Source organism: Limulus polyphemus, unplaced genomic scaffold, assembly GCF_000517525.1.
Source record: "Limulus polyphemus unplaced genomic scaffold, Limulus_polyphemus-2.1.2 Scaffold1195, whole genome shotgun sequence".
NCBI lineage: Eukaryota > Metazoa > Arthropoda > Merostomata > Xiphosura > Limulidae > Limulus > Limulus polyphemus.
The window spans coordinates 149,717-163,798 of record NW_013666805.1 but is presented as its reverse complement, the minus strand read 5'-3'; the positions used below and the strand labels follow the sequence as shown (position 1 = coordinate 163,798).

The 14,082-nt window shown below is 32.4% G+C and overlaps 1 protein-coding gene across 2 annotated transcripts in view; it reads right to left on the bottom strand.

Moving 5' to 3' along the window:
• The window catches only part of LOC106462545 (inhibitor of growth protein 3-like), a 15,667-nt gene extending 2,939 nt beyond the window's left edge, over positions 1-12,728 (bottom strand). The window contains exons 1-9 of one of the 2 annotated variants that reach the window (XM_013922480.2): positions 12,637-12,728; positions 8,547-8,603; positions 8,009-8,080; positions 7,663-7,763; positions 6,272-6,337; positions 5,967-6,063; positions 4,811-4,864; positions 3,858-4,126; positions 1,528-1,697 (exon numbers count right to left, since the gene is read on the bottom strand). In XM_013922480.2, coding sequence (XP_013777934.1) covers positions 1,528-1,697; positions 3,858-4,126; positions 4,811-4,864; positions 5,967-6,063; positions 6,272-6,337; positions 7,663-7,763; positions 8,009-8,080; positions 8,547-8,574 — 857 coding nt within the window. In that variant the 5' untranslated portion in view covers positions 8,575-8,603; positions 12,637-12,728. Of the gene's footprint in view, positions 1-1,527; positions 1,698-3,857; positions 4,127-4,810; positions 4,865-5,966; positions 6,064-6,271; positions 6,338-7,662; positions 7,764-8,008; positions 8,081-8,546; positions 8,604-12,538 lie in introns of both variants that reach the window. The other variant, XM_013922481.2, reaches the window with a different exon arrangement.
• Between the last annotated feature and the right edge of the window lie 1,354 nt (positions 12,729-14,082).

Below are 14,082 nucleotides of genomic sequence, written 5' to 3'. Positions count from 1 at the left end.
GTTTTTATATATAAGTTGTTCGGGTTTTTTCATCTAAAAAAAAGTTACATTAATTTCTTGACAACCTAATAAGTATATCTAGTGGTAAGTCACTATCATGACCACAGTTGTAACCAGGGGGGAAAGGACTAATAGGCTTTAACTAAATATATTTATTAGTAGGTTACTGTATCATGACCACAGATGTAACCAGGGGGAAAGGACTAACAGGCTTTATGACACATTTTACTCTTAAAATCTCCAATGTAGTTAGAACATAGTTCTGATTAATCTAGTATTCAATGGTAAATACTTACAATTGAGGTATGTAATAATTTACATTTTTAAAAAACCCACAATGTACCATCCACGTTACATTATAAAATCTTTAGTTTTTAAAGAAAGGATATATTTCAACTATTAACTATGAAAAGGTAAAATTACTGAAATCAATTAAATTAATTCTTACACTGATTTTTTTATATTTAATTACATAAGTGTAACAATTATTACAACTAAAGTAGTTCCCACACTAGTTTTCTATATTTAATTATGTATGTAACAAGCATTGCAATTAAAGTAATTATTGGACTAATTTTTTTATATTTAGCAGCAAAGCTTCTTTAAATTATGATTATTATTTAACAACACCAGGTACTACATTTTTATCACACCAGGTACTACAGTTTTATCACACTATTTTATATATTTTTTCTATATTATGTATTACATTATATGCACACCATGAACTGCATTTTTAACACACCGTGTACTAGTTTTATCACACCGTGTACTACATTTTACCACACCATGTACTACAGTTTTATCACACCATGAACTACATTTTTAACACACCGTGTACTACATTTTACCACACCGTGTACTACAGTTTTATCACACCATGTACTACAGTTTTATCACACGTGCATTACACTTTTACCACACCGTGTACTACAGTTTTATCACACCATGTACTAGTTTTTAACACACCATGTACTACAGTTTTAACACACCGTGTACTACAGTTTTATCACACCATGTACTACAGTTTTAACACACCATGTACTACAGTTTTAACACACCATGTACTACAGTTTTATCACACGTGTATTACACTTTTACCACACCGTGTACTACAGTTTTATCACACCATGTACTAGTTTTTAACACACCATGTACTACAGTTTTAACACACCATGTACTACAGTTTTATCACACATGTATTACACTTTTACCACACCGTGTACTACATTTTAACACACCGTGTACTACAGTTTTATCACACCATGTACTACAGTTTTACCACACCATGTACTACAGTTTTATCACACGTGTATTACACTTTTACCACATCATGTACATTTTACCACACCGTGTACTACAGTTTTTAACACACCGTGTACTAAAGTTTTTAACACACCATGTACTACAGTTTTATCACACCATGAACTACAGTTTTAACACACCGTGTACTACAGTTTTTACCACACTGTGTATTACACCAAACTATTTTTTAAAAAAAGAAAGAAAATTTAATAAATCACTTGCTTCTTTGATTTCTTTGTAGTTTCATGAGCAGTTGGAACTGATGACAAAGAACCAATGTCTTTACTTGCCAATGTAAATTCTCTACTTAAATTGGGAAGGTGGTTAAGTGTTCCTGTGTTAATTGCCTCATAGCTGGCTTTTAAACTAGCTGTTCTCCTACCCTGCTGCATCTGGAAATAAAACATTGTAATGAATGTCAATGTTGAAATATACCAAGCCACTAGATTATTTATATACACATATATAAAAGTATTGAACTCTAACCTTTGACAGTAACAATACATTACTCAATAAAATGTGACAACTGCTTGGTAAGAATACAACACACAAGTTTATATGTCTGAACAAACCAAACTTTCAGGTCTTGGAATACTGTCATGCTACGTGTCACTATAACTATTGGAATACTGTCATGCTACGTGTCACTATAACTATTGGAATACTGTCATGCTATGTGTCACTATAACTATTGGAATACTGTCATGCTATGTGTCACTATAACTATTGGAATACTGTCATGCTACGTGTCACTATAACTATTGGAATACTGTCATGCTACATGTCACTATACCTATTTGATTACTGTCATGCTACATGTCACTATAACTATGAAAATTTCTCATCCTGCATGTTCCAAACCAGCCTGCTTGGACTGGACATCTATTTACAGTTTGTATTGCGTGTAGAGTTGCTTGAGACTGGTATGAGAAGTGTGTTACAAGTGATGCCAGTGTATTCCAAATATTTCAAAGAATTACAACAATAGCCATACAAACATATGATGTATCACTATGGAAATGACTGAAAGTTCCAATTTACTTCTGCATTCCTTAGTAGTCAGCTACAAAAGGTAATTCAAATTTTTAAGCCCATGTCAAAATTCTATTTCAACAAATGCTGAAACAATGTTTAGGATCATAGCAATAACAGAGTGTGTCAGAAACTGGAAACAAAAATTTACTTACTACTACAGTATAACTGTGTGTCATAGTTCTAATACACCTTGCAATATGTCAGTCACTTATGTTTGCATAATTTAAAGCAAAACTGAAGAAAAAGGAAAAGTTTTTTTGTCTGTAATTAAGCACAAAGCTACACAATGGGCTATCTGTGCTCTGCCCACCACGGGTATCGAAACCCGGATTCTAGTGGTGTAAGTCCACAGACATACCGCTGCGCCACTGGGGAGCAAAAGGAAAAGTAGGTAGAGAAAAACACTATGAAGCATTGTTCATATAATTAATTCAAGATAGAACCATATAAATCAAGAAGAACTAACTTTTAATGTGTATAACTGGTGTATTGATTCAAGATAGAACCATATAAATCAAGAAGAACTAGCTTTTAATGTGTATAACTGGTGTATTGATTCAAGTTAGAACCATATAAATCAAGAAGAACTAGCTTTTAATGTGTATAACTGGTGTATTGATTCAAGTTAGAACCATATAAATCAAGAAGAACTAACTTTCAATGTGCATAACTGGTGTATTGATTCAAGTTAGAACCATATGAGTCAAGAAGAACTAACTTTCAATGTGTATAACTGGTGTATTGATTCAAGTTAGAACCATATAAATCAAGAAGAACTAACTTTCAATGTTATAACTGGTGTATTGACCTACAGCACCAAACAGTAAAGAAAGCAAGACTGGGAGATCAAAATGGATAGCCACACTTATGACCTACATCATCAAACAGTGACAAAAACAAAACTGGTAGACCAAAGTGATCAGTCTCAGTTCAAAACTCTCAATTACCTCTGTGTATGGTCTCAATCATTTCGACTGACTTTGTCTCCACAAAACTACATATAACATACCCTTTAATGTATAAAATGTATTTTCATGAAATTTGGCAAGCATTTGGACAACATTACAGTCTGTTGTGCACACAAATTCAAAGTTTTAATAAAGTATTTTCACTAAAGTTTTACCTCAAAGTTTATGAAGCCTTTACTGAGTTAGTCTGAGTGCAAGGTGATTTTCAAGTTCAGTATAAAAATATTTTTTTTCATCTTTCAATTTTAACATTTCATTTACATAGCTAGAACCTCCTAAATGAATGTCAAAAGTTTACTGAAAGACATTGATAAAAAGTTGTTTAAAATTCAATTTTGAATGTAACACTGTTAAAAGTCTACGACATGCATATTGACCCACCCTTGCTCAGAAGTCGCTGAACATCGTCAAGCTTTACTTGTCAATAATAGCATATGTTAAACAACAGAATTTGTTGTGTATATCTTGTATTCTATGACTTTGATCACCACTGTCAGATGGTTCTTTAGGTTAAAGATATTTACAGGAAAACAGCTAAAATGGTCATACCTGCTGAGTTGCTGCTATTGCTTGGGATGCAGCGGCTGCAATGGCATTACTACCAACCGGAAGACCGTAGCTTAACGATGACTGGGAGGTTGCCACTTTTTCTCCTCCAGTGCTGCTCACAGATGATGTAGATGACTGACTTGATGAAGTTCCTCCAGTATTTTTTGCTTCCCGGCTCCCTTCGTGTCCTATAGATGCTAATACCTTCTCTGACTGTGTCCGTTTCTCTGGTTGACCGATCTGTCCTCCTGCCACACTCAGCTTGCGTTCTTTTAGTTTGACAAATCACATTTATAATCTTCCTAAAGATCTATCATTTTCAGTAATATTTCTAACTTAAAGATCTAGGTTAATATTAAATATCAACCAATCCAATCTATATAAACACTGTTTGAGTTCAATGTACACAAATACCCTTAACAAGTGCTTAGGTTTGTTACTAACCCCAATCTACATTAAGTTATCAATCTTTTTCTAGATAACTCAAGGTTAGGTTCCCATTACTACATCTAACATTTACATCACAACATAATGCTGCTTAGCTTGATATTAATCGAAGTCTATGTAACCACTTCCAACCCACATATACTTTATAACTTCTTATTGATTTTGTTCATTTACTTAACAAGTCTATTTAGTAATGCTTTAAGAAACTCATGTAAGTTCAATTGATGTGTTAGAAATGAAAGAATTAACAACATTATACTTTGTAGTATTTTAAACAGTATCCATGAGTCTGATGAGAGCTGAGTGATGAAAATGTTAACACCTCAGTAGTATTTTAAACAGTATTCATGAGTCTGACTAAATATTTTTTTACAGTATCCTTGAATCCAGGGAAAGAGCTGAATGATGAAAATATTATGAGCACTATCCATAAATCCAAAGTGCAGTGAAAGCTTTAAAACCCATGTAATATCTTCAATATACTAATTTTCATCGTTTAAACTTACTTTCTGCCTTTAGACTGTTTTGAAGTTTTGGAAGTTTATCTAACTCCAAAGATCCTAAAAGATTTAAAAAAATAAAAACAATTTAATCATAGCTCCTGACAGTCAGGCATAAGAAATACTTACTCATCATACCTTACTAGCTAGACATTAAACTTTATTGTCACACCTTACAACTCACTCTTAAAACATACTTAATCATCATGTGTTTGTTACTAGCCATTCATAAAACATACTTAATTATCATACCTTACTAGCCAGACATAAAACACACTTAATTATCATACTAGCCATACATAAAACACACTTAATTATCACGTGTTTGTTACTAGCCATACATAAAACACACTTAATTATCACGTGTTTGTTACTAGCCATACATAAAACACAATTATCATGTGTTTGTTACTAGCCATACATAAAACACAATTATCATGTGTTTGTTACTAGCCATACATAAAACACACTTAATTATCATGTGTTTGTTACTAGCCAATACATAAAACACACTTAATCATCATGTGTTTGTTACTAGCCATACATAAAACACACTTAATCATCATGTTTGTCACAAGCCACACATAAAACATTACTTAATCATCATGTGTTTGTTACAAGCCATACATAAAACATACTTAATCATCATGTGTTTGTTACAAGCCATACATAAAACACACTTAATCATCATGTTTGTTACAAGCCATACACAAAACATACTTAATCATCACACCTTATTAGCCAGACATTTGGGATAACATTTGTTGCAATGGTGAGAATAAAAAAATGCCTAATATAACTAACAGTCTATAGACATCATTGTCCTCATCCTAAGACCTTTGCAACAGTTTAAATATAGTACTGATAAATTGTTTTTTAGAAGTTTTATCAAACTTGTATGTAAGGTAGCTATAATTAAAGACTGGAAAGCCTCAAAAGTTAATTTAAATGTATACAAAGTTTTAATATAGACATAATAATATGTTTAGATTATTATTTAGTATATAACCTTTATAAGCTTTTACAAATTTGATTTTTCATTCTTTAAATTTTTTGCATAAAAGCACAAATCTATAAAACAGACTTTATTTAAGCCTGTTTACGAGTTTTTAAGATTAAGAGTCTGCTAATAGTAAACAAAATGTTGCTGTTAAAAACCCACTTTTTTCTAAAACTTCTGTAATTCCTGGGTTATCTGCTTCTAATTCCATTTTAAATTTCTGAAGCTCTTGATCCAATCTTCTTAAGTATCTGTCCACCTATGAAATGTTTAACAACTGACTTTATTACAAATAAATTAAAAAAAGCCAAACATTAAATCTTTTTAAGTCCATAAAAAAAGCATTTAAATTCACAATTTTTGTTGTTGTTAACTTTGTTTGAAACAATTCTCAGCTGAACATGGTACAGGTTTTCTGTTACCTACCAAAGTGTTATAATAAAGTACAATTCTAATAACATGCTAACCAAGTCATACATCTGGTTTGCTATTTGAACTTTCTCATCTGCATCTTCCAGGGCCTTGTAATAATCCTGCAAAAAAATAACAACTGAGTGTACAGAAATATTAAAGATTCTAAATTTCTAGTTTCTATTCAACACATCATAAAAGCTTTAATGTAATGGGAAAATAATGACTTCAATGGATATTTTTACAGCATCAATTTCTTTTCTATGAAATGACTCATTCAAGAATTTGTATTATGTTACTCCAAACAAGGCTAACATAGAATAAAATATTGACAAAGGAAAAACTGTTAACTTATAACAATGAAAAGTAAATAAAATATCGTTTACTATGTACAATGGTGACAAAGGAAAACTGTTAACTTACAACAACGAAGAGCAAATAAAATATTGTTTACAATGTACAATATTGACAAAGGAAAACTGTTAATTTACAACAATGAAGAGGAAATAAAATATCGTTTACTATGTACAATGGTGACAAAGGAAAACTGTTAACTTACAACAATGAAGAGGAAATAAAATATCGTTTACTATGTACAATGGTGACAAAGGAAAACTGTTAACTTACAACAATGAAGAGTAAGTAAAATATTGTTTACTATGTACAATGGTGACAAAGGAAAACTGTGAACTTACAACAATGAAGAGCAAATAAAATATTGTTTACTATGTACAATGGTGACAAAGTAAAATGTAACAGTGATAAGCACATAAAATATTGTGTACTTAGGTACAATGCTGACATATATAAAACATATATGGACTATTCTCTACATTTCAAATACTTTTCTTTGAACTGCAACTTTTTGGGCATCTTACCAGTAAGAGTTTGCTTTATTTGTTGTACTGGAGTAGCTCATTGTACTACACAGGATTTCATTGTTTACTTTAATGTTTGTTGTACTACAGAGTAGCTCACTGTTTACATTCATGTTTGTTGTACTACAGAGTTGCTCATTGTTTACTTTGTTTCTTCCATTGGAGTAGTTCACTGTTTACTTTAAGGTTTGTGGTAGTACAAAGTAGCTCACTGTTTACTTTGATGTTTGTTGTACTACAGAGTTGCTCACTGTTTCATGTTTGTTGTGCTTTACAGTAGCTCAATGTTTAGTGTGATGTTTATCTGTTTGGAAACATTTTCCAATTACTGTAATTTTTGTTGTGTGTACAGTAACTTGCTACTAATTGCAAGCTGGAAGGAAAATAATGTTTGGATTCACTGATCTTTATCTTCTTCAAATGAGACTTTATAAATTATCCATAATCACTAATAATTAAAAATAACAAAAACCAAGAAAAATGTTGAAACAAAATATGGAAAACAAGATCTTGCTGTACGTGAATAAATTTTCTTCATATTTCATTTGAGGAATAGAAACAATACCTACCTCTCTAATCTTTTCATACTCTGCATCTCTTTGATCTGGTTTTAGTTTCTTGGCATTAGGAAAGAACTGTTTAACCTGTTCTTCGAGGCTGTCCATTCCATCTACACAATAAAAGGAAACATGTTCAAATAGACTTATTTGCTGTCAAACTGACACTACTTTTGTAAATTGCAGATATTAATAAACTGTAAATACTGCAACAAGAACCATCTGATATGAAGGTTTACTAATTTCTTCATACTTGTTCACTCTTATATTTTGTAACCAATAACACTGATAAATCAAAAAACATTTATTTTTTTTGTAAATTTCCTTATGTCTTTCTTAACATTGAACCCTTCCTTACTTTGAACTTGGAGGTCCATCTCTCGAATCTCTGTGAATCTATCTCGTAGTTCTTGTGGCAGATGTTCAATCACTGAAAAAGTACAAAATGTTATCTCCAGTATGTAGGAATTTTTAACTTAATTAAAGTGTTATAACACAATGAGCCAGCGATGCTTTAAATTTAGTGTTACTGTTGAACATCATACAGATAACAAAACTTACTGGACACCACCTTCTTAAAAGGTTTTTAAATTGAACTTGGACTAAAACAATATTATATTTTCTAAAATAAAAGACACAAAGAGGGAACACAATCAATACTGATCAAAAGATGTTACTGCCACAAGACTTTTCCTTAAAAAAGGTATAAGGTAGCTGTGGAACATTAGCTATACAATGGACATAATCCGTAAACAATACTATTCTAAGTATAATCTACTTCATAATGTGAATGTAATCAAACAATGCTAATGAAAAATAAAACCTTTTATTTACAATACTATTATTATTGAATCAGTCAAATTAACTTACATATTTATTAAATAAAAAATACTCACTTTCAAGATAGTCTTCTAAATACAACATTTTTATGGTGGCTCACTCTCACAGATGTCCTGTCAAGAACAAAAAATGCCAGGTATAGATACCTTTCTAAAATTCTACGTTTATAAAACCATCATTTATTTTAATTAAAATAAAATTAAAAAACAAACAACAAAAGAAAATATATTTTAGTTGCTTTATGCATCCTGAAAAAGGATGCATAAATTTCAGTGAGTTTAAAATCTTAACCTCAAGTTGCATAATTATCAACATATACAAGTCATGCTGAGGATCTGGACTTAAAGAAAGCTTTTATAAGGTACCAGATAACCTTAAGACTGCATCTGTTGTGGTAGGCAAAGAGCAAATAGATGGATCAGGAGTTTGATATTCGGGCATGTGTTTTTAACTCACTTTAGTGGTATACAGATTTTAAAAACTTTTGGTTATTTAGTTACCATGCTGTAGTTGCAGCAACGTGCAACTCAGAAAACCAGTGGGGTTGCCTTATTTCTTTGTTTTCTATACTGTATAATGTCTATTTGGCACGAGAGGATACTGCAATAACATATAATTTCTAAGTATAGCCAACTAATACAGTAGGAAAATGAACACCACAAGGTGACTCTGTTAACCAGACAAAAGAAAGCGAGTTTATCTGTTGCATTCAGGTGGCTTTCTTTAGCTAGCTTCTACTAGGATGTTGTCAAGTGAAGAATTATTTCAAGAAAACTGTTGTTTTACTTTTGTGGAAATTAATCCCGAAGGAGAGGAAGCTGTGGAGCTAAATACACCAGAGGGATAGGAAACTGTAGAGCTAAATACACCAGAGGGATAGGAAGCTGTAGAGCTAAATACACCCAATGGAGAGGAAGCTGTAGAGCTAAATACACCAAAGGGATAGGAAGCTGTAGAGCTAAATACACCAGAGGGATAGGAAGCTGTAGAGCTAAATACACCCAATGGAGAGGAAGCTATCGAACTAAACACATCTGAGGGAGAGGAAGCTGTGGAGCCAGATACAACCGAGGAAGAGGAAGCTGTGGAACTGAACACACCACAGAGAGAGGACGCTGTGGAGCCAAACACATCTGAGAGAGAGGAAGTTGTTGAAATAAACACATCTGAGGGAGAGGAAGTTGTTAAAATAAACACATCTGAGGGAGGGGAAGCTAGGGAACTAAACACACCCAAGGGAGAGAAAGCTGGGGAACTAAACACAGCCTAGTAGAAGTGAATGTCATTCCATACATATATATGTGTTTTCAGTTTGTTTGTCATAATAAAGATTTTGTTTATTTATTGACATTTGTCCAGATTCACTGTTTTATATTTAAATGAAGTCAGTCAAGTTATCTACTATTAACAATCCCCTTATTTGAATTGACTGTGAAATGGCCTATTAGAGAAACACCTGTAGAAATATGTTGGTGACTATACAATCTACTTTCCTGAAGACAAAAGATGAAAGTCTTTCATCATACACACTTGTGCTTCATAGGTAGATGTACAGTCACCAACATATTGCTACAGGTGTTTCTCTAATAGGCAGTTGCTGCCCATTTCAAAGTCAACTTAATATGGAAACTATGCTTATCAAAGGATAGTCTCCTTATTTCTTGAACATATCTGCTGTTATTTGTGGGTTTGGGTTTCAAATTCTAGTCAGGAAATAGGTTTTACCTGAAAATACCACAGGTGTTGGTGGTATGAGGTTGTTCTTAGAGGGATAAAGTCACAGAGCATTAATGTTATAAGTGATGTACCACAGGGTTCTTTGCTAGGCACTCGTATTTCTCATTTTCACTACCAACACTGACCAGCATGCCCAATAATCTACAGCCATGAGTACTTCAGGTGCACATTTTTGAAGTGGAGTTCACTCACAAAATTTGTGTCATATAAATATATATATATATATATATACACACATTTATGCACAGAAATTTTGGTTCATGTGCATGAAAGAAAGGTAGAAAAAACACATTTTGTGTTCCAATTTTGAATGCTATAGTTAACTCTAGTAATCACCAATATCAAACAAATGTTTTGAGGTGGGTACATGTACACAGTATACATGAGATATTGGCTTGACCCATATAAATAATAGCTGACCTCATGGATTTCATGTGGTTTTCTTCTATGCAACGAACTTTGCCATACAGCTATCAATGAAATGAGAGAGCTATTGGATTGATTTGTATATTCGTGGGTAAGCTGTCCAGCGGGTGACCTGTTAAGTGGTCACATCTGATTAGTCCAACCTTTATACCTACAAAGTTTGCAATCAAAAGGAACACACGACTTTAAATGGATTATCAAGTAGCTTGTTTATAAAATGACTGATAACTGATTGTGAGCTTTTATTGTTTCATTTCTGTAAGCAGCTTAATGCTTGGCCAAAGGAAGTCTACTTGGACTTGTAATAATTACATAATGATCACACACTTTTGTTTTAAGGAAACTGATGATTTTAACCAATTTCAACGTGTGTAATTGTCAGATTACATCACAATGTCACGGACAACAATTTCTTCATTTTTTACCACTATAATGTCACAAACATGCATGTACATATATATATACATTGAACAGATCCAAAACTACAGTATCACTATGATATAAAGACAAGGCATAATTGTTACAGGGGGCTTTGCAAAAATTTAGTCACTATAATAATTTAAGTGTCCACCCTCAAAATTTGACACCTACGGGTATTTAACCCCTAAGTCTGAAATCTTATTGAAAACCCTGATTGATAGTGAAATAATCAGGAAAGATGATGCCAAATTGATATGATTTTTAAACTGTTACTGCTAGTTGTTGCAGTTTTGCAGAGAGACTGTGAACTATTTGTTGATGGACTCTGGAAAGCATGTAAAAAGGCAGACAACACTGATATTGGTGTATCGTTAAAAGGAAGACAACACTAGCACTGGTGTATTCTAAAAAGGGAGACAACACTGCCATCAGTGTATTGTAAAAAGGAAGACAACATTGGCAACAGTGTATTATAAAAAAGGGAGACAACACTGCCATTGGTGTATTGTAAAATGGAAGGCAACTCTGCCATTGGTGAATTGTATAAAGGAAGACAACACCGCCATTGGTGTATTGTAAAAGGGGAGACAACACTGCCATTGGCAGAAATCTTGAGCACACTTCTCTAGTTTATTCATTTTTGACAGCACTTTTGAGATCACTTTTGTTACTTTTTATAAGTGAAGTTAGCAAAATATCATAATTCACCATACCTTAGTACCTACCACATTTTGTATGATTTATTTCAGTTTTTTGTCTGTAAGTTGATAACAATGACATGAGGTTTTTTAAACCACCAAACATGTACTGTTAAAATAGAGAGAAAATAAAAGCAGTGCTAGCTTGAAAAAAATAGTTTGTGGTATGCATTATAATATGGTTTTGAAATAGCATGTATAATATCCAAACTTTCCTGAGTAAAAACTTGTGATTTCCATTGTGTGTCTGTTTGCTCTGGAGAAATTTTATTTCCATAAAAGCAGCAGCTTTTCATATATGTAATTATTTTAAACACAATTTTTATTTCTAAATCCCTTGGGTTTTATTATAATTTATAAAACTTTCGTTAGAAACACTGATTAGGAAAGTGCATAATACTAGTACTAGTAGTAAAACTTTTGGCATACACGCTTCAAAACCACGTTTTCTTTAACAAACAAAACAAAACGTAACTGACTGAACTTCCCGCTAAAAATACTGTATAACAAAATATTATTCTTAGTCAGAAATACAGAAAAGAGAATTATGTAATACAAATATAATATATACTTTACAACCACGTTTTCTTGTTTAAAAAAAAAGCCAAATATTCTATAAGTGGATGAGCTTCGCGCGAAAAGAATTTGGAATATAGATATACAAAATACTAATACAGACCTGCGCACAGAATAACCAATAACACGTCATATCCTATACGCCATGACAGTTTTCAGTGAACTAAGAAATTTACGACTAACAAACTTACCAATTTGAAAAATTCTGATATTGAACCTCAGCGTTTCATACAACAGTCATATAAAAGTACAAATTGTACGACCTATGCTAATGAGAAAAAATATATACCTGATAATTTTCTATTCCGAAACACTACATACAATTACAAGTTAAGTTAGGCTTCCATAACCACATCACTTCAAAAATACTTTTAATCTCTTGCCCTTAGACGGCGCTACGTTTATATATATATATATATATATTTATACAAGATGAAATTTTTTATTATATTTTTAAAGCATTCATCAACATTTATTCTGGTTTCTTATTATAATTGAGCTTGCGTAGTATACGTCCAAAACTCGGATTTCGGAAACTACCGCACCGATCATCACCAATCATAACTGGGTAATTTTTTTATAACTGGGCAGTATTTATATGGCTGAGCAATAATTAAAACAATTGAAATTTCCTCAAAAACTATATGTTTCACATTTAACTCATAAAAATTACAAACAAAAAGGAGTAAGTTTCAGATTTAACCACTACAAATTACCAAAAAGAAGCCAGTTTCAAATATGAGACAATCAAAAACAAACTTAAAAAAAATATTTGTTTTTCTTTAGTGAATATCTCATGAATGTTGTAAGAGAAAACGCAAAGCACTATCTTTGATAACTGTGTCTACAAAGAAATACTTCAATAAAATCTACTCTGTGATGTAATGCTGTGATGATAGCTCATTTTTAAACTAACATTTCAATAAAATCCCTCTTCTCATGGATGATGAACATTATTGAATGTCAAGTATGAGTACATTGTTGTAGAAATGTCAGACTATACCAGAAAAGGCCGTAGACCTAATATACTTCCGGAGGAACTAGCAGTTATACTTGCAAGGAGGGCGGGTATTTCTGCTAGTATTGATAATAACTCTTTCGGCAGTCATATGTTATTTATGTTACTGCATTTAGCGTATGTTACTATAAATGTTTCTATAGTGAATTTCCATTTATTTATCACAATTTCAAAGTTAGAAATAAAGTATTAAAAAAGAAAGCACAAATCAGCGTTATAAATGCAAAAGTAGTTATCTTATAAAAATTATTGCTGTTGCGCTCACTAACGTGGCGAAAATATAGTGTCGCGTCAGCGAGGTCACGTGACTAATATCACGCCACGTCCTTCTCGAACCTTCGTGAATTGCCGGGAAACTACTAGATTGGGGGTAGCCTGGTATATATAAGACGGTCCCAACGTGACGGAACAATGAGTAATTGAACTGCAGTCAGAGAGTGTGTAATTGAACTGAGTATTGTTGAAGTTGAGCACGTGAGACGTTTGTTGAGAATTATGGCGTTTGTTATAGCGCGACTGTTGAAATTAAGTGTATCGCAAAGTTATATTCAGAAAGAATAAACCAGTTTTATTTAAGAAAGGACTTGTGTCGCTAAAGTTTCGTCGGAACGAATTTACGGAAAAGTAACGAACGAACAGAGACGTAACATTATGATAGCTGACACCAAAGGCCTGGATAATGAATGCATTATCTTCATAACTTGCTAAACATGCATA